At 35.6% G+C, this 26,135-nt stretch overlaps 1 protein-coding gene across 1 annotated transcript in view; it reads right to left on the bottom strand.

The window, feature by feature from the left end:
* The window catches only part of CCDC88A (coiled-coil domain containing 88A), a 108,777-nt gene that overhangs the window by 51,498 nt on the left and 31,144 nt on the right, over nt 1-26,135 (bottom strand). The window contains exons 6-11 of the mRNA XM_040453691.1: nt 23,983-24,155; nt 10,536-10,617; nt 7,739-7,897; nt 6,144-6,290; nt 5,409-5,553; nt 1,711-1,895 (exon numbers count right to left, since the gene is read on the bottom strand). Coding sequence (XP_040309625.1) covers nt 1,711-1,895; nt 5,409-5,553; nt 6,144-6,290; nt 7,739-7,897; nt 10,536-10,617; nt 23,983-24,155 — 891 coding nt within the window. The remainder of the gene's footprint in view (nt 1-1,710; nt 1,896-5,408; nt 5,554-6,143; nt 6,291-7,738; nt 7,898-10,535; nt 10,618-23,982; nt 24,156-26,135) is intronic.

Below are 26,135 nucleotides of genomic sequence, written 5' to 3'. Positions count from 1 at the left end.
TTATCTACAATAGGTATATGTGTGTATGCAGAAAGATACTCAAAAATAAATTACTTGGTCTGTTGCCCAACTGGAATATTTCTGTTGAACTAAAACCTTGTTCAAATTCAGGTTTCACAGTGCCTAAATTGTGGTCTCTAAATACCATTTTCCACTAAAAGGAACAAGGGCTTTTTGGAGAAATGGCTGTTTCCAGATCGGGGGCAGGAAATGTTTAAGAAGAACTGAGTTACGGTGAAAAGCACAGAGGCTCACAAGGAGTGCTAAGATTGTGTCACAGGGACTCAGGAAGTAGCTTAAAGAGGTGGAACAGTTAGAAAAACAAATGCAGTAGGCTGAAACACTTCAAATATTTTTAAATCCATGAATTCATAAAGACAGTAAAAAAAAAAAAAAACCTCACTCATTAATTATCTCAGGAGGATAGGAGAGAACTAATTCATTACCAGGAAACTGGTAAATAAAAGAATCAAACATTCATCCTGCCTTTTCCATGAGAATTCCTGAGAGTAAATGGATAGTTGTTTTTTTGAACCAATTTTTATTTTTATTTTGTTTACTTTTAGAGGATTTGGTGGTATTTTACTTATTTTGTTTTTAAATATTATTTTTGAGAGAGAAAGATTGGAAGAAGGGGAGGGGCAGAGAGAGAGAGGGAGACAAAGAACCTGAAGCAGGCTCCAGGCTCAGTGCTGTCAGCACACTGCCCGGTGTAGGGCTCAACTCATGAACCTCAAGATCATGACCTGAGCTGAAGTCGGTTGCTTAACTGACTGAGCCACCTGGGGACCCCTAAGCAAACCTTTTCCATGACAACCAACATGACAAAAGAGACAATTAGGCACGTACCTCATGACTGAAATAGACTCCTTATGAATATTCTCATTAAAAACTCACTTTGAACTTGATTAAGACTACAGATAAAATAAGACCCACAGGGAACAAAAGAACTTGCTAAGGGACACAGAGAAAAATCTAGATTGTGGGAAAACTACAAAACCACCTGGTTTCTTCAACAGAAAAATTGCTATGTAAGGAGTAAACTGGGCACCTGAGTGGCTCAGTTGGTTGAGTGTCCAACTTCAACTCAGGTCATGATCTCACTGTTTGTGAGTTGCTGGCAGCCTGTCAGTGCACAGGGCTTCCTATCCTATGTCCACCTCTCTCTGACCCTCCCCTGCTTGCAATGTCCCCAAAATTAAAAAAATTAGAAAAAAGTTAACCTTACACTAAAAAAAGACTTAATAGACACATCAGTAGATTGAATGTACTGATATATTTCAATTCATATTTTAACAAAACGAAAAAAAATCCCAATGACTTGGAAAAACTGAAATGCTAACCAAACTCTATTAAATTTTTCAATGTGATAAAGTCACTGTTCTTGTTTTTTAAAAAAAATCCTTACTTTTTAGAGATATATAATGAGGTATTGGTGAAAGGATACCATGTCTAGGATTTACTTCAAAATCCTACTGGTTGTGAAGAGAGCAAGCAAGGGTAGAAGAGTGGCTGTAAGTTAATAATTGCTAAAGTTGAATGAGTATAGGAGTTAATTCACTTCACATTTATATATGTTTGAAAATTTCCATAAGTTAAAATAATATTGAGAATACATTACATTAAAAACTGGAAAATAAATGATCTAACACAGGGTTATTTACACTTTACATATATTCAACATTACATTAAACATTAATTTTTATTTACCTTTTTACTTAGTCTTTGATTTTCTTTTTCAATTTTCAGGATTTTGGAAGTGTTGCCTTCGGCAGAATCCATAGTACTCCGAAGTTCTTCCACAGTTTTTGTCAGACTCTGGTTTTCCATCTCCAACTTCAATAATCTACTTGATGTTAATTCATTCACTTCATGGCCCAAGGATTTTTGTGGTGCTATAATAATGACAAATATTGTCATTGGTAAAAACTATATTTACTCAATACTATTTAAAATAATGAGTGTAAATGCACTACATCACCTGGTCCTTAACTTTATAAAAAATTTATAGAGTTATATAAGATAGACACAATGAAAAAACATAGATAAAAGATGGGTAAATCTTGAGTTTTTAATGTACCCACAAGCATTCTAGAGGAAAAAAGGTACAAAATTTAGACTGAACAGACTACAGTTGCAGTTCCAGTTCCATGAGAAACTGCTTGACAATGCCCAAGCCATTTTAACCACAAAACTCTTAGATTATTTGTACAAAATATGGTTATTGCTCTGTGTGTCTGACAGAGATATCATGTGATTCAAATAAGAAGTATAAAGCATATCCAAGCCACATATCAAAAATTAAAGGAAGACAGTCTAAGGGGGAAAAAATCCTAATTTCCTAATCCTGATTCTGAGAAAGGCAAGACAGTATATACTGGTTACCTTGAAAAAGTCTTTCTCTAAACGAAGAATCTCTGCTAAACTTGAGTGTAAAAACAAACATGTATACCATTTTGCCAAAAAAATCGTATTTCTAAGTCAATTTCAGCATAGTTACATTTTTTAACATAAGAAAACTCAGTTTCTAGTTCTATATATGATGTAAGTCCAAAATAACTATTTTTAATAACCCTAAAGCAGATTCATTATTTGATGATATAAAAATTAGGATTTAAAGTGAAATGTAATACCTAGAATTCACTTTGAAACCCCAGATTTCAGGAAGGGAAATGGAGAAGTACAGGAAGGCATTCTAGGTCTATCTATTTTTGTGTATGTTTGAAATTCTCCGTCATTTTTTAAAAATTTATTTATTTGGGGAGAGAGAGAGAGGAAAAAACACGAGTTGGGGGGTCAGATAGAAAGGGAGAGAGAGAATCCCACGCAGGCTCTGCATTGTTAGCACAGAGCCCGAAGCAGGGTTTGATCTCATGCTGTGAGATCATGCATGACCTGAGCTGAAATTAAGAGTTGGATGCTCAGCCAACTAAGCCACCCAGGCGGCCCAGAAATCCATCATTAAGAAACACACACACACACACACACACACACACACACACACACACACACCATATCCCCACAAGCACACATTCTTTTCAAAATCAGGTATGATAAAATATCCTCAGACTGTAAACAAAGAAAGCCTCAGTTCTTCTAGCTTTTGTTCCAGTTAGCATATTATTAATCTTTTATTAAAAGCTGGTACAATTGATAGTCACTTTTTTTATTTTTATTAAAATTTTTTTAATGTTTTTATTTATTTTTGAAGGAGAGAGAGAGAGACAGAGCATGAATGGGGGAGGAGCAGAGAGAGAGGAAGGCACAGAATCTGAAGCAGGCTCCAGGCTCTAACCTGGTAGCACAGAGCCCAACGCCCCAGACTTTTTACATTCCACTAGTTGTCCAAGTCTTCTTCAGTAAAACTTTGCTTCATGATCTGTTAGATACGATACTCAATATACCTTAGTAATACTTTCAATACTATCACTGTTTCTTCTTTTTTTTTAAGTTTATTTTTATTTATTTTGAGAGAGAGCAAGCAGGGAAGGGGTGAAGAGAAAAGGACACATAATCCTAAGTAGGTTCCATACTGTCAGTGCAGAACCCGATGTAGGGCTTGAACTCACGAACTATGAGATCATGACCTGAGCCAGAGTCAAGGGTCGGACGTTTAACCAACTGAGCCACCCAGGTGCCCTATCACTGTATTTCAAAGATGCTTCAGGTCAGACTATAAAGAATTAAAAAGGATGCTTACAAACATTTTTTAAAGTAATCTCTATGCCCAATGTGGGGCTCAAACTCAAGACCAAAAGCTGCATGCTCTATCCACTGAGCTAGCCAGGAGCCCCCTTAGAACACATATTTAACAACATGGAAAAATGCCTACGTTATAATCTTAGGTGAAAAGAAGAACCTGAATTGGATATACAAATTGATTGATGATGTCTAAAATATCTATTTGTAGAAAAATTCTGGAGGCCATTTTTTTAAATGCAAAGGGGTTTCAGAAATTATTAGGAACTTTAATTTCTTCCTTTATATTTTTCCACATTTCACAGATTTTCTGGAAAGCAATTCTCTTGTACAGTTAAAAAACAAAACAAAACACACCATATTAAAACAAATATTCAGATCTATGACCCCAGCTAAGATGAACTGCAAAACAACTGTGATGGTGATGATGATGATGATGATGACAATGACGACAACAACGATGATAAAAATAATAAACACTCAAATAACTACCATTTACCAGGTACTCTACTAATGGCTTCATAAGCAGTAACAAAGTCAATCTTCACAATAACTGTACAAGGTAATACTATTTTATTGTTCCCATATAACTGATGAGGAAACTCTTAACACTGTAATTTTAACTAGCAGTAGAAAACATTTAAGTTTGAATTGTTTTTTAATAACTCAATTTCACAAAAAATACAATAAAAAAGTTCCACAAATATTTTAAGTAATATATCTCAGCAAGTTCACAGTCTGAATATCATCACTTACTGTGTAGTCAATTTACATGGGGGTCCCAGAATTTGAAATTAGGTTCTCATGTGTAAAATTAGGAAAAGCCTAATGGTAAAAAAATATGATAAGTCATCTGTAGAAGTAAGTATCCTATAAATATCAGATTATAAGCTCTCTCAGACCTCGTCAACCTCAGCATCATATCCACAGGGCTGGATATAATATTTTACACGTGGTAGATGCTTAATAAATATCTGGAAGGAAGGAAAGCAAATGAAATAATCTAATACTAGGTAACTGAGGAATTCTGGAACGAATCTAATTCAAATAAATGTGACCTGGACATAATTTCAATAAAGTAAATCAGTATCAGCATACTGAAGGCTATAACCCAAATAAGGAAAAAAGAACAAAGTTAACAATTTATCTGAGGGTCTTTCATTATCTCTAGGGTATAACTGGGCTGGACTGCTTGGTAGATAACAGTGCTAAAATGGAGAGAGAGTACATATATTGATGAAAGTAGCCATAAAGATCCTTAACTTGCTTTCTTCTGGCTATATACTGACCTAAGAATCTTCCCAATATGTTTTGACTTCTTGTTTAGGTTTGTCTATAGTTAAAGAACACTGACCAGCTAATATGACTTTTCTGTTCTATTTAGTAGATGGCTTTATTTCTCAAAATAAGTTAATAAACTTGGTATCTCAGCTTCCTATAATGTTAATGTGAAACAGTGCCTAAAAAACTGATCAAACCTGTTACTACACTCATAAAGTTGAGTTGTAAGATGTGTAAAGATAACGACAAGACCCAGGAATGCAGCCATGAACATACTACTCTGTGAACTATCTAGGGAGACATCTGGCCTCTTAGACATCTCTGGCTGGGGAAAATAAAAAATTGTAATAAAATATCCAAAAATGTAAGCATAAATACAACTTCATGCATTCATTTATGCATTTACATTAAAAAAATATCAGGAATACCTTCAGAGAGTTCGCTAGTTCTAGATATTTGTTCCAGCTCCCAGCCAAGATGTAATGATTCATCCATACTTTGTTTCTGTGCCATTTCCAAAGTCATATTTTCTTCCATTAATTCTTCAATCTTTTTTCTATCCATATCACGTTCCTTTTTTATTGTCAGGGAGTAGGAAAAGAAATGAAAGCTAAGAAACAGTACAATTTCAAGCTAAGTATGTTCTATTACTTATAATAAACTTTTATTTATCAGAAACTGAATAATATAGGATAAATTTTGAGTTCCTTAAAATTTTCAGTTTGAAGGCAATAATCAGTTATCATTCTTAATACTAGTCATTATATTGACCAGGTCTTTGATATCCTTTTAAAGTGATCCTTGGGAACACTGAAAACTTTTCTTCATATATTTTAATATATTTACTGGTATAATAAATGATACCTGACCTAACGCTAAATTTTAGCAAACTGTTTTCCTTCTATATTTTAAAGGCATGTTTACACAACAACTTATTAGGGTGTTTTCAAAGAAGAAGACAAAATTAATAACTAATATGTCTAACAAAAGCAGAAATTTTTACTACTCCTGTTTTTTATACAGAATTGGAAGCTTCTAATTTACTTAGTTACCTCTTCTCTGTTAAAGCCACAGGAGCTAGCCACTGTTGTCATTATGGGGAAATCAGATCAATCTGAGATTTCCTTGGAGGCCACGCAACTGATCAACCTTACATTACTTACCATTTCCATATCATGCAGTTTAGCTTTCAGTTGTAAATTCTCTTTTTCTAATTCATGTAATTTATCAGAACGAGCTCTAGTTCCTTCTAATTGATCTTCCAACATGGTTTTTGTTTCTAATAAAACTTGATTATCTTCTTTTAATTCCTATAAAAATTTCAAATAGGCTTTATCACAAATATATTAGTATCTGTTAATTTTTCAAAGCTCTAAAACATAAATTCTTTATTGTAAGGTAAGACATTAAGCTGTCTCTATCAACAGTTCTTTATGCAAGAGTAAAAGCTACTGAAAATAGAGATACAGTTAATGTTTTCCTGGTTTCATTTTTTTCCCTTAGAATTTATTACGCTATTGCTATTATGCAAACGTAATACTCAATACTTATGGCTAGGATGAGTAACACAACTACAATTCACATAAAATTGTCAGGGTACATTTAAATTCCTTTAGTCACAAGAATAAGGAGCTAAGTATAAGTAGTCTCTCTGATATTTAAGACACAAACAAATCGCCATAGAATCAGGACTTAATTTTTTTGCTGAAATAGATTTAAAGATTTCTCTCTACTTAAACTGTAACTTGAAAGTAAAGGGCTTGGGTTTTTGAGTAAAATACCAAGACCTGTGCTAAGACTCACAGAGACCATAAACTAAGGCTCTATTAATAAATATTTTACATAAAAATCTTGAGAAAACGCTTAAAATCCATACATATGTTTTGAAGACATGTGTTCACAAATCTGTCTTGCTGAACTATATGCTAGTGGTTTATAAACTAAAGTCAAAAGAAAGTACATTAAAACAGTGGCATTTATAAGGATCTCTTAACAGTGCCATGCATATATTGTTTCAATAGACGGCAAAGAATTAACAGGCACCTTATCTTTGCTATCTACTGGGTCTATTTTCTGGTAACTTTCGGGCTAAAATGTTCTAACTACTTTCTGTTGTAATGTTCTCACTTCTTGATTTTGCATACTCCTTCCTTCTTATCACCATACTGAAACTGATAAAACTCTCCTCTGTTTGAAGAAATGAAGAAGTTAACTCGGAAAGAAAAACAGAATGTAGAAGCAAGTACTGTCAAATTCTTCCTGTCAAACTCAACTTCATGTAACACTGAACTGCAACCATTAAGTAAGAAAAATTGTCTTTTTCTACACACACACACAAATACACCCACACACATATTATTAGGGGAGAGATTGAGAGAGTGCCTTCATTAATCCTAGTTTAGCATTCTGAGTTGAACAGTGATCAGAAACATGCTTTGCTTTCGCTTCTAGAAACAAGTTTGAAATTAGAAGTATATACTTTATTTTGACTTTGAGGGAAGGACTTCCAGTCTTTCCTACCTATAAGACTAAATAAAAGAATGAAAGAACTTGAAACAGTTCAATAAAATTAATAATGTCCAGAGATCCCTTTTTACAAGTATAAGCAATATGTTGATCTACCACCATAAGATAAGCACCTAGAGGTATTTACAGTTTGTTCAACATTTCAAAAGTTCCTTAAGTTTATTACATGCAGTTTGAAAAAACTTAACTTTTAAACAAAATAATTGTGAATGGTTTAAATTATGCAACATACCTCAACTCTTGCCTTATAAAATTCAATATCATGTAGTCTTTCTTTGTATCTGCTGACTTCACTTTCAAGCTTATCCACTCTGATTGCCTTCTCCCGAAGTGCATCTAATTCATCTCGGTACATTCTAGCGGAACGAGCATCCGAAAGCAAATTCATGTTCTAAATATAAACAATTAATATTTTATTTTCTATTTTCAAATTGATAATCTCTGGTTGCACAATTCAATGAATTTAAAAAACAAACCCAACAAATTGTATGCTTTAAAAGTGTGAATTTTAAAAGAAGCTGTTGATGAGGGCCAGTATTGACCAATGCTATACCTTGGCCAGAGGCTGCACTGTCACCCTGGCTGGGCAACTTCGCCAAGGCCACTTCTGATGGCATTTCCAAGACCTACAGCTATGTCACTCTGAACTCTGGAAAGAAACTGTGTTCATCAAGTTTCCCTATCAGGAATTCACTGACCATTTTGTGAAGACCCACATCAGAGTCTCCATGCAGAGGACCAAAGCTCCAGCTGTGGCCAACACATAGTTTTATACAAGAAAAATACAGCGAGTTAAAACCTGTTAAAAAAATGTATACATATAAAATAAAATGGGATGGGGAGATATATGAGGTCTTTTTTAAAAAAATCAATATAAATTATTTTAAAATATATATTCATATGCAAATAAAAACACACCTACATATAAATTTTTATGTAATGATTATTTAGGAATGTAAAAAATATCAGGATATTTCAAATAAGTTAACCTCTAGTTAACATAACCATTTGCAATTAATTTAAGGTGTAAAAGTTAACTTTAAAATACAGGATAATGAAAATACAGAAGAGGCAAACAGTATTACTAAAGTTGGTCGTTAGTTACTTTAGAGAAATTACGTTTCCATCCAGATGTATTATAATATACCAAAATTCTGCTGAGTTTTTCAAAACTTCCAAGTGAATGATTAGTTGCATATGATTAGTGTTTATCTTAATAACATTTAAGACAAGTATTAAAATTCAATATTTAATAGCTCTCTCGTAATCTTAAAACAAGTTATCAAAGTATGTTCCAGAGATATCTGTGGGGCCCTGAAAGGGTTTCATGTTCATGAGGTCAAAACCATTTTCATAATAACACCAAACCATTATTTGCTTTTTTCACTGTCATTCTCTCATGAGGGCAGAGTGGAGTTTTCCAGAGGCTACATGGCATGTGATAATACACTGAACGAAAAACAGATACTAGAATTTAGTAGTTTTTAGTTAAGCTAGGCATTAAAGAGATTTGCAAAAATGATTAAAAAAAAAAGACTTGCAAAAATGTAAGAGTACCAACATTCTTTTTTTGTTGTTGTTTTGTTTTGGAAAATAATGGTTATAAGCATGTAATTTTTATGTTAACATGGAATAATTATTTTTAAATAAACATTTTTCAAATTCTAAGTTTTAATTTCAAATATAGAAAATAGATATAATCTACATCAAACAATCCTCATTAATTTTTAATAGGAGAAAAGAGCCTTGAGACCAAAAGATTGAGAACCACTCACGTTTTACAGTAAGCACACATACAAAAACCCATACTATTAAGAAACAGAATAGCAGCCACAGCATATCTAGAAATGAAGATTTTGATTCCCATCTCATTCACCTATAAAGGTCCAAGTTTATGATCCTGCAAGTGGAGTATTCCCTGAATTAAAAATAGCAAGTTAGGGGAAATAAGGAGAAGAAATAATTATCTAGCTTCACCATAATCCTTATCATTTACGGGTAAAAGAAGACATTGTGCACTACCACCAAATAAAAATGAAACATAACAAACATTTAAAAAAGTGAATTTTACGGGGCGCCTGGGTGGCGCAGTCGGTTAAGCGTCCGACTTCAGCCAGGTCACGATCTCACGGTCCGTGAGTTCGAGCCCTGCATCGGGCTCTGGGCTGATGGCTCAGAGCCTGGACCCTGTTTCTGATTCTGTGTCTCCCTTTCTCTCTGCCCCTCCCCCGTTCATGCTCTGTCTCTCTCTGTCCCAAAAATAAATAAACTTTGGAAAAAAAAAAATAAATAAAAAGTGAATTTTTTTTAAGTTTATTTATTTATTTTGAGAGAGAGAGAGAGAGAGAAAGAGAGGGAGAAAGGGACAGTGCGAGTGGGAGGGGACAGAGAGAGAGAGAGAGAGAAAGAGAATCCCAAGCAGGCTTCACAGTTAGTGCAGGGCCTGACACTGGGCTCAAACTCACAAACCATGAGATCATGACCTGAGTTGAAATCAAGAGTCAGACACTTAAATGACTAAGCAACCCAGGTGCACCCCCCCCACCCCAAAGTGAAATCTCAAACAATCTTGCTTCGAGATGAAAAAAACCACAAAGCTTTAGTAAAATAAAAATAATTTTTAAAAGGTAAAAAAATTAAAAAGCACTGTGTCATATATAAGTTACCATAACTATCAGAGAGACCAGAGACCTAGGGAGATAAACATAAAGCAGCATAGTTTACAGTAGGGTTATTCTAGCTTCCAAGCCCACACAAACCAAATACATAAAAAGAGAAACTTGGAACTACCTGAATCCTAAGAGTTTCTTCTGAATTCTAGCAAAGTATGAGCAGCACTGATAAAGAAAAAGCAAAGTCCAAAGACTATGAATTCCAGTTTTGGGATTTTAGAACAGAAAAACACTGAAAAATCATCTTTAAGCCTCAGTGACCTCATAAAACATTAAGATAAAGGCTATAAATTATAAGGAGTAAAATCAATTTCTAATTACATACTGGTCCTATATAATAAAGTTTCTGGTACAAACCTCTTGTTGCAGCCTTTTTAGTTCTATTTCCATTTGCTCAAGTTCTTGTTTACAGTCCAACAACTGTTCAGTCTTTTCCTCCCTTAAATGAAAAAATTGTCAATTAAATAATCAGTTTAATGTTTTTGAAAACTGTGATCATCATCTGCATCAATACAAATATATTATCATTACTAAATATCTAGTTGAAAACCATATTAGCCATACGCTAACAGAGGGGAAAAAGACAAAGAAATGGATATTAAGAATGTATATGAGGGGCGCCTGGGTGGCGCAGTCAGTTGAGCGTCCGACTTCAGCCAGGTCACGATCTCGCGGTCCGTGAGTTCGAGCCCCGCGTCAGGCTCTGGGCTGATGGCTCAGAGCCTGGAGCCTGTTTCTGATTCTGTGTCTCCCTCTCTCTCTGCCCCTCCCCCGTTCATACTCTGTCTCTCTCTGTCCCCAAAATAAATAAACGTTGAAAAAAAAAATTAAAAAAAAAAGAATGTATATGATTTGATGACATCAATCAGACTCGCCTTTAAAGTTCCCCAAAGGTTAATCTTGACGACTGACATCCTCATAGTTTATAAGGTAGTTTCTCTCTCTTCATCTTTCTTCCCATCCCCCATTCTCACTCTCTTTTTTGTCTTTCTCACTCATCAAAGACAAATACACTGGAAGAGTTTTTAAGCAAGGCACTACTATGTGGGTCTGAGTCATTTATATATATATATATATATATATATATATATATATATATATATATATATATATAAATATAATGCAGGGGAGGAGCAGAGGGAGAGGGAGACACAGAATCCAAAGCAGGCTCCAGGCTCTGAGCTATCAGCACAGAGCCCGACACAGGGCTTGAACCCACATAGTGTGAGATCATGACCTGAGCCCAAGTCGGATGCTTACCTGACTAAGCCACCCAAGTGCCCTGGGGGTGGTCTGAGTCTTAAAAGGATGTCCAACTATTTTCAACATTTACTGTGGCCTAAAGGAAAAGTACACACTGCCACACAAATACCTAAAATATTTATGTCCCTATTGGTTTCTTCCCTGTAGTCTATAAACATCTTCCAATTTCTATTCTTTTCCTTCTCTTTATACTACTTTACTTTCCCCATTTCCTATCTCCCTTTCAGAGCCAAGCTGCTCAAACTCAAGTTTCCATTCACTAACTCTACTTTTCCACCTTCTGTTCTTTAATTAAAAAAGGTAAAGCATTCACTGCACAATCTGTTGCCGACCTCTCATAATACCTGTACTTTTTTGAGAACCATAATTTTTAATTGAGAAACAGTCCCTTTGTGGACTCCATGAATAATGTTTTGGTAAATAAACTCATTATGCATAAGATACTGTGTATATAAGGGGGACCTAGCTGGCTCAGTCCAAAGAGCATGTGACTCTTGAACTCAGGGTCATGAATTTGAGCCCCATGTTGGGTGTAGATTACTTAAAAGGTAAAAAAAAGCCAAAAAACCACAAAGAAAACCTCGTATATGTTTCAGGACAGATTTCTAAAAGTACATTACATGTTTAAAGGTTCCTGAAATGTACTGTCAACATCCCTGCAGAAAGGTCATTATCAATTTATAATGCAAGCATCAGAGGATAAAATTGCCTACATGAGAAACAAGTTAACAATTGAAAATTTTTGAGTTATTATTCTAATTTGCATTTATTTGAATACTAGGACAGCCTGAAGAAATGGATAAATTCTTGGAAATATATAAACTACCAAAACTGAAACAGGAGAAACAAAAAACTTGAACCAACTAACAGCCAGCAAAGAAGTTGAATCAGTAATCAAAATCTCCCAACAAACAAAAGTCCAGGGCCAGATGGCTTCAGAGGTAAATCTACCAAGCATTAAAAAAAATGTTTTTAAGTTTGTTTATTTATTTTTGAGAGAGACACAGAGAGACAGAGAATGAGCGCAGGAAAGGGGCAGAGAGAGAGGGAGACAGAGAATCCCTATGTGGGGCTCCAATTCACAAACTGTGAGATCACGACCCGAGCCAAAATCAAGAGCTGGACACTTAACCAACTGAGCCACCCAGGTACCCCAAATCTACCAAACATTTAAAAAAGAGTTAATACCTGTTCTTAAAACTATTCAAAAAAATAGAAAAGGAAGGAAATCTTCCAAATTCATTCTATGAGGGAAGAATAAAGAATCCACTAAAAAACAGATAGTGAATCCGCTAAAAGATAAAGAATCCACTAAAAACAGAACTATACGCCAGTATCCCTGACAAACATGGAAGCAAAAACGGTCAATAAAATACTAGCAAACTAAATCCAACAATTCATTAAAAGAGTCATTCACCACAATTAAGTGGGATTTATTCCTGGGTTGCAAAGGTGGTTCAATATTCACAAATCAATGTGATACACATTAATGAAAGAAAGGATAAAAACTATATGACCATTCTAAATACATGCAGAAAAAGCATTCAACAAAGTACAAATCCATTCACGATAAAACCCTCAACAACGTAGAATTAGACAGAACATACCTGAACATAATAAAGGCCACATGTGAGTATCATGCTCAATGGGGAAAAACAGAGCTTTTCCCCTAAGGTCAGAAACAAGGTTAGGAACAAGACAGGGACTCTCACCACTGTTGTATGACACAGTACTGGAAGTTCTAACCACAGCAATCAGACAGCAAAGAGCAATAAAAGGCATCCATACAGGCAAGGAAGAAGTAAAACTTTACTATTTGCAGATGACATGATACTCTACAAAGAAAACTCTAAAGATTCTACCAAAAAACATGCTAGAAATGATACATGAATTCAGTAAAGTCACAGGATACAAAATGAACATACAGACTATCTGTTGCATTTCTATACAAAAATAATGAAGTAGCAGAAAGACAAATTAAGGAATCAGTCCCATTTACAAAAGCACCAAAATATTAAGAAACCTAGGAATACACCTAATCAAGGAGGTGAAAGACTTCTGCTCTGAAAACTATATAACACTGATGAAATAAATTAAAGGGGACACAAAGAAATGGAGAAACATTCTATGCACACGGATTGGAAGAACAAATATTATTAAAATGTCTATACTACCCAAAGCAATCTACATATTTGATGCAATCCCTACCAAAATACTAACAGCATTTTTCACACAAGTAGAACAAACAATCCTAAAATTTGCACGGAATCAGAAAAGACCTTGAATAGCCAAAGCAACATTGAAAAAGAAAAGCAAAACTGGAGGCGTCAAAATTCCAGACTTAAAGTTATGAACAAAGGATCAAAAGGTATAGTACTAGCACAAAAACTGATGCATAGATCAAGGGAACAGGACAGAAAAATGCAGAAGTGAACCCACAACTATAAAGTCAATTGATCTTTGACAAAGCAGGGAAGAATATCCAATGGGAAAAAAACAGTCTCTCCAACAAATGGTGTTGAAAAACTGGACAGCAACATGCAACAGAATGAAACCAGACCACTTTCTTACACAAACACAAAAATAAATTAAAAATGGATTAAAGACCTAACTGTGAGACCTCAAACCATAAAAAATCCTAGAGGAAAACACAGGCAGTGACCTCTTTGACATTGGCTGTAACAACTTCTAGATATGTCTCCTGAGGCAAGGGAAACAAAAGCAAAAATCAATTATTGGGACTTCACCAAAATAAAAAGCTTCTGCACAGCAAAGGAAACAATCAACAAAACTAAAAGGCAAACCTATGGAATGGGAGAAGACATTTGTAAATGACCTATCTGATAAAGGGTTAGTATCCAAACTACATAAAACTTGTAAAACTCAACACCCAAGAAATGAACCATCCAATTAAAAAATGGGTAGAAGACATGAACATTTTTCCAAAGATGACATACTGACACATGAAGAGATGCTCAACACCACTCATCATCAGGGAAAAAAAAAATCAAAACTACAATGAGATATCACCACACACCTGTCGGGAAGGCTAAAATCAAAAGCACAAACACAACAGCAAGGATGTGGAGAAAGGGGAACCCTCGTGCACTGCTGGTGGGAATGCAAACTGGTGTAGCCAATCTGGAAGACAGTATAGAGGTTCCTCAAAAACTTAAAAATAGATGGGATGCCTGGGTGGCTCAGTCAGTTGAGCATCCAACTCTTGATTTCTGCCCAGGTCATGATCCCAGGGTTGTGGGACTGAGCCTCACATCAGGCTTGTGGAGCCTGCTTAAGATTTTCTCTCAGGTGCCTGGGTGGCTCAGTTGGTTAAGCGTCTGACTTTGGCTCAAGTCATGAACTCATGGTTTGTGAGCTCAAGCCCTGCATCGGGCTCTGTGCTTACACCTCAGAGCCTGGAGATGGCTGCAGATTCTGTTTTCCTCTCTCTGCTCCTCCCCATTAGCACTCTCTGTCTCTCTCTCTCTCTCTCTCTCAAAAATAAACAAACATTAAAAAAGAAAATTAAAAAACTCTCTCTCTCCCTGGCTTGGCTTGTGCTGTCTCTAGAAAAAATTAAAAATTTAAAAGCAGAACTATACTACCAGTCAGCAATTGCACTACTAGGTATTTATCCAAAGAATACAAGAATACTAATTCAAAGGGACACAAGCACCCCAATGTTTATAGCAGCTTATCTATAATAGTCAAACTATGGAAACAGCTCAAATGTCCATGGAGAAAGAAGACATGGTACATACATATACAATGGAGTAATACTCAGCCACCCAAAAGAATGAAATCTTGCCATTTGCAACAATGTGGATGGAGCTAGAGAGTATTATGTTAAGTGAAAGAAGTCAGAGACAAATACCGTATGATTTTACTCATAGGTGAAATTTCAGAAACAAATGAGCAAAGAGGGAAAAAAAAAAGAGAGAGGCAAACCAAGAAACAGATTCTTTTTTTTTTTAATTTAAAAACAAGTTTTGTTTTTAACATTTATTTTTGAGAGAAAGAGACAGAGCGTGAGCAGGAGAGGGACAGATCGAGAGGGAGGCACAGAATCCGAAGCAGGCTCCAGGCTCCTGAGCTGTCAGCACAGAGCCCAATGCGGGGCTCGAACTCATAAGTGGTGAGATCATGACCTGAGCTGAAGTCGGATGCTTAACTGACTGAGCCACCCAGGCGCCCCAAAAGATTCCTAACTATAGAGAATAAAGTGATGTTTACCAGAGGGAAGGTGGGTGGGGACATGGGTGAAATAGGGGATGGGGATTAAGGAATACACTTCTTGTGATGAGCACCGGATGATGTATGGAAGTGCTGAATTACTATATTGTACACCTGAAACTCATATAACACTGTATATTAACTAACTGGAGTTAAAATAAAAATTTTTAAAAAGCTATTAACTTCTACCATTTTTTTAAATATTCATTTTTGAGAGAGAGAGAAAGCGTACAAATAGGGGAGGGACAGAAAGAGGGGGAGACAGAGGTTCAGACGCCAGCTCTGTGCCGATAGCAGAGCGCCTGAGGCAGGGCTCGAAATAATGAACTGAATCCTGAGACTGTGACCTGAACCAAAGCTGGACACTTAACTGACTGTGCCACCCAGGCGCCCCTACCTTTTATGATTTATAAGATATTTATAAATATTTCTATACAGTTGCTGAATGCTTTTTTAAAAAATTAAAAACAAATTTTATTTTTATTATGGTAGCATATTTTTAACATAAAATTGCAATTTTAGTCATTTTAAGTGAAAATTTAGTGGCACTGGACCCACAAACGTATGGCCAACTAATCTGCCAAAGCAGGAAAGAATATCCAATGGAATAAAGACAGTCGCTTCAGCAAGTGGTGCTGGGAAAACTGGACAGCGACATGCAGAAGAATGAACCTGGACTACTTTCTTACACCATACACAAAAATAAACTCAAAATGGATGCAAGACCTCAAGTAAGACAGGAAGCCATCAAAATCCTTGAGGAGAAAACAGGGAAAAACCTCTCTAATCTTGGCCGTAGCAACTTCTTACTTAACATGTCTCCGGAGGCAAGGGAAACTAAAGCAAAAATCAACTACTGAGACCTCATCAAAATAAAAAGCTTCTGCACAGCGAAGGAAACAATCAGCAAAACTAAAAGGCAACCGACAGAATGGGAGAAGATATTTGCAAATGACATATCAGATAAAGGGTTAGTATTGAAAATCTATAAAGAACTTATTAAACTCAACACCCAAAAAATAAATAATCCAGTGAAGAAATGGGCAAAAGACATGAATAGACACTTCTCCAAGGAAGACATCCAGATGGCCAACCGACACTTAAAAAATGCTCAACATCACTCATCATCAGGGAAATACAATCAAAACCACAATGAGATACCACCTCACACCTGTCAGAATGGCTAACACTAACAACTCAGGCAACAACAGATGTATGCGAGGATGCGGAGTAGAGGATCTCTTTTGCATTGTTGGTGGGAATGCAAGCTGGTGCAACCACTCTGGAAAATAGTATGGAGGTTCCTCAAAAAGCTAAAAATAGAACTACCCTACGACCCAGCAATTGCACTACTGGCATTTATCCAAGGGATACAGGTGTGCTGTTTCGAAAGGACACATGCACCCCAATGTTTACAGCAGCACTATCAACAATAGCCAAAGTATGGAAAGAGCCCAAACGTCCATCGATGGATGAAATGATAAAGAAGATGTGGTATATATATATACAATGGAGCATTACCCGACAATCAAAAAGAAGGAAATCTTGCCATTTGCAACTACGTGGATGAAACTGGAGGGTATTATGCTAGGTGAAATTAGAGAAAGACAAATATCATATGACTTCACTCATATGAGGACTTTAAGAGACAAAAGAGATGAACTTAAGGGAAGGGAAACAAAAATAATATAAAAACAGGGAGGGGGACAAAACAGAAGAGACTCATAAAAAGGGAGAACAAACTGTGGGTTACTAGAGAGGTTGTGGGAGGGGGGATGGGATAAATCGGTAAGGGGCACTAAGGAATCTATCTACTCCTGAAATCATTGTTGCACTATTTTGGATGTAAATTAAAAAAATAAAAACAAGTTAAAAAGAAAATTTGGTGGCACTAATTACATTTACAATGTTATTAAATAAACTATCACTACAACCTGTTCCCTAATCTTTTTCATCACCCCAAACAATTCTGTTTTCATTAAGCAGTAAGTCTCCAATTCTGTCATACCCCTAGAAACTCCCTAATATACCAGTCTCCTAATTTGCCTATTAAAGATTTTAAGTGGAATCATACAATATTTGTCCTTTGTATATAGCTTACCTCACTTAGCAAACTGTTTTCAGGACTCATTCATGCTATAGCAGGTAGTAGAATTTCATCATTTTTATGCCTGAAAAATATTCCATTGTATACTAACAGCACATTTTGTTTATTTAACAACAATCTGTTCATGGACACTTCAGTTGGTGCCATCTTTTGGCTATTGGGAGTAATGCTGCAATGAACAATAGCATACAAGCACCTGTTTTGAGTCTGTTTTCAATTTTGGGGGAATATATTTAGATGTGGAATTGCTAGGTCATATAAAAATTCTTTGTTTAATTCTTTGAAGGATATTTAAACGCTTTTAATTTTATTTTTTCTGGATGTTTACATATTTAGCATCTTTTATACAAATAGAGGAACCACTTCTTTTATAAATACTTCTTATGCTCTTTTGCAAAGCTCCTCACCATCTAGAGAACAAATACATACTCATTTATATTTCTTTCTGATTCTTTCACCATTATTTCATTTTTTACATTTAACTCTTTAATCTATCTGAAGTTCATTTTGATGTATGTGAAGTATGAATTTAAATAATTTTTCCAAAAAAGTTATCCATGAGTTCCAGCCTCATTAAGAAATAATTCCTTTTTGGGGCACCTGGGTGGCTCGGTCGGTTAAGCATCCGACTTCGGCTCAGGTCATAATCTCATGGTCAGTGAGTTCGAGCCCTGCGTCGGGCTCTATGCTGACCACTCAGAGCCTGGAGCCTGTTTCAGATTCTGTGTCTCCCTCTCTCTCTGCCCCTCCCCTGTTCATGCTCTGTCTCTCTCTGTCTCAAAAATAAATAAACGTTTAAAAAAAAAAAGAAATAATTCCTTTTTGCACCCACTTGCTCATTCTATCCCCAACAATGAAGCTTCCATTTATACCTCCCTACTAATACTGTTTTTCAGTACAGTCAATTACCTCCTTAGTGATGAATCCAATGGATTATTTTTGGATCTTTTACAAGAAGTCAATACAATTAACTCAGTTCTTCTTGACACCCTCTCTCCTTTGGCTTCCACAACTTCACACTATAAGGTTCTCTACTCCTCCTCTATATATTAATTCTCTGACCTTTTTGCTGATTTTATGTGGTGTGCCCATCTTTTGGCTAACAATTATCAAGCTCTTACTATCTGTGTCAGGCACATTTGTAAGTACTTTTCACTTTGCCAAGCACTCAATCTTCACATAAGTCTCTAAAAAAAGTACCAATGATATCAGTTTAAATTTACTGGTCACTTTAGATATTTACCACACACAACAACACTACAGTAGGCACAATTATTATTTCTACTTAATGGGCTAGCAAACTGAGAGCCTTAGATCAAGTTAAGTTGGCAATGGTCACTCAGTGAAGGAGTGTGTTGAGCCAGGAATCACACTCAGGCAGTATGCCTCCGAAATTCATTTTTTCAATGTGAACATTCACCAAGAGTCAACCACTAGACTTAGATTAAAAAAAAAAAAGTCAACTACTAGGCTAGCATCTCTTCATTAAAACATAAAACTGATGTTATTCTCCTATTCAAAAAAATCTTCCACTGATCCCCACTGTTTAAGTCCAACCTTCTAAGTACTGCATACATGACCTTCCATGTATCTATACCTTCATTTTCAACTTAATTTCTTGTAATGCTTGTCCTTATAGCCTACTGAACTTGTTGCAGTGCCTTTTTAGAATACCCAATAAATGCCTAGGTTGAAATGTAATTATCTCTATGAAATCTTCTTGACACACCTCCCATTTCTCTTCCAAGTCAGAAATGACCAAAACTCCTATGGTTTCAACTGCAGGCTATACTGACTTCTAATACACTTCCAGGGGTTCACATTATTTCATCCATCCACTTAAAAGTTTATCTCACAACTCAATTTTAAAATGGGCAAAGGATCTGAAAAGACATTTCTCCAAAGAGGATATACAAATGTCCAACAGCACATAAAAAGATACTCTCAACATCTTTAGTCATCAGGGAAATGCAAGTCAAAACCACAATGAGGTATCCCTTCATACCCACTAGAATGCCTATAATCAAAAAGGTATATAATAAGAAGTATTGGTGATGTTATGGAGAAACTGAAGCCCTCATACATTGCTGGTGGGAATGTAAAATGTGTGCCAAATAATTTGACAGTTACTCAAAAGGTTAAACATAGAGCTACCATATGGCCCATCATTTCCATTCTTCAGTATATATCCAAGAAAACTGAAAACATATGCCCACATAAAAATGTTCACCATGAATGTTCTTAGGAGCATTATTCATAACAGTCAAAAAGTGGAAACATTCCAATTATCTACTGACTCATAAAGGGGTAACCAAAAGGTGGTATATCCATATAATGGATTATTATTGTAAAAAGGAATGACATAATGATACATGCTACAATATGGATGAACCTTGACAACATTATGCTAAGTGAAAGAGGCCAGACACAAAAGGCCATATCCATTTATATGGATGTCCAGAATGAGTAAATCCAGGGAAACACAAAATATATTAAAGGTTCCCAAGAGCCAAGGGCAAAGAGGAATAAGGAATGACTGCTAATGGGTATGGGGTTTCTTTGGGGTTGATGAAAGTATCTTAAAATTAGATACTATGTGATAGTTGCACAATTCTATGAATATACTAAAAACCACTGAATTACATTTTTAAAGGATGAATTTTCTGAAACATAAATCACCTCAATAAAGCTGTTATTTAAAAAAGAGTTAATATTTCCCTGATGAGGAGTGACATTGAGCATTTTTCATGTGCCTGTTGGCCATCTGGATGTCTTCTTTAGAGAAGTGTCTATTCATGTCTTCTGCCCATTTCTTCACTGGATCATTTGTTTTTCAGGTGTGGAGTTTGGTGAGTTCTTTATAGATTTTGGATACTAGCCCTTTGTCCGATATGTCATTTGCAAATATCTTTTCCCATTCCGTCGGTTGTCTTTTAGTTTTGTTGACTGTTTCCTTTGCAGTGTAGAAGCTTTTTATCTTCATGAGTTCCCAATAGTTCATTTTTGCTTTTAATTCCCTTGCCTTTGGGGATGTGTCAAGTATGAAATTGCTGCGGCTGAGGTCAGAGAGGCTTTTTCCTGCTTTCTCCTCTAGGGTTTTGGTGGTTTCCTGTCTCACATTCAGGTCCTTTACCCATTTTGAGATTATTTTTGTGAATGGTGTAAGAAAGTGGTCTAGTTTCATTCTTCTGCATGTTGCTGTCCAGTTCTCCCAGCACCGTTTGTTAAAGAGACTGCCTTTTTTTCCATTGGATTTTCTTTCCCGATTTGTCAAAGATTAGTTGGCCATACTTTTGTGGGTCCAATTCTGGAGTCACTCCTCATCAGGGAAATAAAAATCAAAACCACACTCAGATATCACCTCACGCCAGTCAGGGTGGCTAAAATGAACAAATCAGGAGACTATAGATACTGGAGAGGATGTGGAGAAACAGGAACCCTCTTGCATTGTTGGTGGGAATGCAAACTGGTGTAGCCGCTCTGGAAAATAGTGTGGAGGTTCCTCAAAAAATTAAAAATAGATCTATCCTATGACCCAGCAATTCACTGCTAGGAACTTACCCAAGGAATACAGGAGTGCTGAGGCATAAGGGCACTTGTACCTCAATGTTTATAGCAGCACTCTCAACAATAGCCAAATTATAAAAAGAGCCTAAATGTCCATCAACTGATGAATGGATAACGAAATTGTGGTTTATATATACAATGGAATACTACTTGGCAATGAGAAAGAATGAAATACGGCCTTCTGTAGCAACGTGGATGGAGCTGGAGAGTGTTATGCTAAGTGAAATAAGTCATACAGAGAAAGACAGATACCATATGTTTTCACTCTTATGTGGATCCTGAGAAACTTAACAGAAGACCATGGGGAAGGGGAAGGGGGAAAAAAAGTTAGAGAGGGAGGGAGGCAAACCATAAGTGACTCTTAAAAAATGAGAATAAACTGAGGGTTGATGGGGGGTGGGAGGGAGGGGAAAGTGGGTGATGGTCATTGAGGAGGGCACCTACTGGGATGAGCACTGGGTGTTGTATGGAAACCAATCTGACAATAAATTTCATATTAAAAAAATAAAGGTAGGTAACTATGGGAAAAAAAAGAGTTATTAATTTGTATGAGAGAAAAACTTTGACAAATATGGGATCCATGGAAACAGAGAGAACTATTTTTTTGTTTGTTAGTTTCAGTACAATTTTATTTATAAATGCAAGCAGTGGGAGGGGGGTGGGCAGGTTTGGTGCACACACTGTAGTTTCTTGACTGCTACTCTAATAGTGGGCCATATTCTCCACTTTGTTCAAATCTAACTTTCTGTAGTGTGATGATCTGACCAAATTTAGCTTGGAAGCTTAACTTCTTACAATGCAATCAATATACAATGGACGATAATGCATAATAGTATCTATATTAATCATGGTCTGTAGCAAACATGTTTTTTGCTAGGCTGACACAGAGAGAATTATTAAAGGAAGTCTTTGATAGGGTATTAACTACTACATAAAAGTGAAATTTATAAAGAATTACTTCTTCCATCCAAATTGCAAATTATATTTTTTACTCTGTATGTTAATAAACCAAAAGCAATTATAGTATAATGTACCACCTGTAAGTAATATTCTATTAGTTAATTTGCATGTTCTCATTACAATTATTTATTTCCATTAGGTAGAAAGCAACCTAAACTATTTTCATCCACCATGATTTCCATGCTTCATTACTTCAGTAAAGATCTATCCCAACAAAAAGACTTAGAACAAATGTTAATAAAAGATATCTGTGAAGGAACACATTTTCAAAGGACAAAAGATGGTATTTGATGAAATGCTAGTTATTGGGAATATCTGCTGTATCTGACACATTTATTTACTCATTAATAATATTCATTTACATTTTCCAGTCAGCACATGAGAAACCAAATTTTACCAATCTCTCTAAGTTGTTTGGAATTTTAATACACTCCATGGCCAAGTAAATTTCATTTAAAAATCAAATTCTAATATAGTGCAAAATGTTAAATGAATTCACAGCCATCATTGCAGTTCTAATTGCATGCTTTATCTAAAGACTAGAGAAGATTGTGCTAAATTATATGGAACGAACTAGTGTGCACTGTTTAGGCTATCCATTAACTGCCAGTCAAACTAATAACAGCAATCTCTTCTCTAATTTTCCTGGTGCAGCTGTTTATAGAATATCCTGGGCGTGTTCACTTCAATAGATACATAATAGCACAGACATCCACAATGAAAGCTGTAGTTTTTTTGTTTTCAAATTTTCCTAGAGACTGTATATTTTTTCTACCTTGCATATTCAATCACTTTCTTAAACTAACTGCTTTAAATAATCTGTAAATAAACTTAATTGTTATATTGTAGCTTTAAATTTTAAATCTATACTCTGAAGCCCAAATTCCAGGAAAACAAACCAAAAAAAAAAAAAAAAAAAAAAGACAGAAAAGAAAGAAAAGAAAAGAAAAGAGAAGAAAAAAAGCCCAAATATAAAAATCCTTTGTTCTTTTTACAGTACAAAATATCTCCAGCAAAGACTGGTTATGTCTTTACATGTGATTCACCAAGGAATGCTTATGTGAAATTTATACTGACTTTTCTCAAATTATCTTTAAAGCTAAATAAATGTAATTTCATCATCACTAACCAATATGAATATTTACCATATCTAAGCCTATGACTCAGGCATTTTAATTACTCAACACAGAACATAACACAAAATTATTTTTTGTAATACTGTACACCAACAATTCACTCTTTTATAATATTAATTTTAAAAGAGCTAAACTTATTGACCTTATTGCCTGACTGGCAACCAGTGGTTGCCAGTATTTTAGATTTCAAAGAATATAAAAATTAAAAAAATTAAGGAGACCTCCCCAAAGATAAGGAGACCCAAATTTGCCAAGGAAGAACAATATTTTGTAAAAGAAAGATCATTTTAATATAAGAAAGATAAAAAGGACATAAATTCAGAATAAAGACAACCTTTAAATTAGTAAGATTTAGGATTAGGAAAACTTTCTGCCAGTCTATTTATTTTTCTCATTTTAACAAACGGTAGTGAGAACTCTGACTGAGAGTCATGCTAGCAGCTGAAACAACTGATCTATATTCCATAAGACGAAAAACATTTTTAGGTCACCTTTGCAACCGTGTAAATTCAGTAAGCCTTGAAAATCAGCAACTTACAATTCCTGCCTAAGCCTTCTTATCTTTGCCTTAGCATCTGCCAGTTCCACTGACAGATGTTGTCGACTTTCTGTTCGCTTCATGCCTGGAGAACCACAGGGTGACTGTGCAGATGAAGAGGCATGGGGTAAAAAATGAAGCCCATCCCGTTCTTCAGAGAGTTCTACGATAGTCTAAGGAAATATGAAAATAAACACAGAATCACTGTTAGTATTCTACATATCAGAGAACTAAACACACCAACACTATTCATTAAGTTTAAGTACTATACTGCAATACCAAAACAATTCATTGGTCAAAAATATCTAACTTTGTGATATTTAGCTATCTTTTTAAAAAGTTTCACAGGGGTGCCCAGGTGGCTCAGTCAGTTAAGCGCCGACTTTGACTCAGGTAATGATTTCCCAGTTCTTGAGTTCCAACCCCATGTTGGGCTCTGTGCTGACAGCTCAGAGCCTGAAGCCTGCTTTGGATTCTGTGCCTGCCTCTCTCTCTGCTCCTTCCCCATTCGTGCTCTATCTCTCAAAAATAAATAAACATTAAAAAAAATTTTTTTAAAGTTTCACGCAACAGTTCATGGATTAGCTATTACTAGATAACACTAGAATTAAGACTTAATACTTTTTTCCCTCCCTAATATTTTAATAAAGGAATCAAATGTGGTAAAATAACTATACTAGATAGCAACTATTGGAAAGGTGTAAAAAACTTGTTGACAAAGGAAAGAAATTAACCCAAGCACAATATGGCTAAAACCATGCTGTCCAATAAGGTAGCCAATAGCACAAATAGTTAACTACAAATTTAAAAAGTCAAAAATACAGTCCCTTAGTGACACTAGCCACATTTTAAGTATATAACATCCATATGGAGCTAGTGGTTACTGTATTAGCACAGAAATGCAATCTTGCCATTGTCACACAACATTGCTCTAGAATTGTAAACAGGGACCTCAGCGGGACCTAAGAGAACCTCTGAGGTTTAGTTCAATTACTCTCTCTTTTTAAAAAATATTTATTTATTTATTATTTGAGAAAGCATGCACTCGCACGAGAGAGCAGAAAAGGGGCAGAAAGAGAGGGAGAGAGAGAGATTCCCAAGCAGGCTCTGCACTGTCAGCACAGAGCCTGAACGGGGGGCTCTGCGAGATCATGACCCAACCCAAAATCAAGAGTCAGATGCTCAACCAAATGAACCACCCAGGCAACCCTAGTTTAATCTCTTAATTCTGCAGTAACGTAACTGAGGCACAGAGATTGATTTGTCCATGATCACAAAACTAATAGCAATGCCAAGACTCCAGGGCCAGCCTCTTGACTTCATATCCTTTCTATGTTCTCTTTCTTAAGACTAGTTCTAATCTGCATCCCATCTCAATGCTTCCTTTATTCCTTTCTCTAGAGTCTCTCCAAGGGACATAAATCTCATTCTACTTTCCCTAAACCTGAACTTTAAGGGCTACCTAACCTACATTTACCTGACTCAATAATTTTCCTCCAATTTTCCTTTTACTGAAAAATTCTTATTCTAAACCAATTACTCAGCTTTTCTTTCAAACTTCTCGGGCAAACAGAAATTGTCTTTGTTAGTAATTTCAACTGTCTTACTCCAGGCAGAATAGGTGGGGTAACTACCTTGGGACAATGAAATCACCATTTTTGCTTTCTTATCACCAAGCCTTCTAATGCCCTCACTGAATCATTACTTTTATCCTTCTTTTTTCTTCTTCTTTTTCTTTTTTTAAAAACCACCCATCAGAATTCATTTCTTTATCCTTGGGATATATTTCAGCACCTGAATCAAGGTCTTTTCAACTATTGCTTTCACAGATTCCAGTATGCCTACTGATAAACTATAGAATGTAACTTCTCATCAGTTCCTTTTCTCTTTACAACTCCACATCTGCTCTCTGTTCAATATATTCAGATTTTTCCAATGAAGGAACCATTCCTCTCTTGTGCCATGCCTCCTTTACTACCTTTACTCCCTTGGCACCTATACATATGCCTGAACCTTTAACCACTCAACTCCTCCTTTCTGCCCAGATTTTTCTGGCTACTCTATAGAGTTCCTACTCAGAATGAAACTACAAATAAGCCCTTAAATGTCATCCTTACTTTCTAATTTAACACTACCATGCCATTCTCTAACTA

This window comes from Herpailurus yagouaroundi, unplaced genomic scaffold (assembly GCF_014898765.1).
Source record: "Herpailurus yagouaroundi ecotype Mexico unplaced genomic scaffold, PumYag 210, whole genome shotgun sequence".
In the NCBI taxonomy this organism is placed as follows: Eukaryota; Metazoa; Chordata; class Mammalia; order Carnivora; family Felidae; genus Herpailurus; species Herpailurus yagouaroundi.
This window is presented reverse-complemented; position numbering and strand designations above follow the sequence as displayed.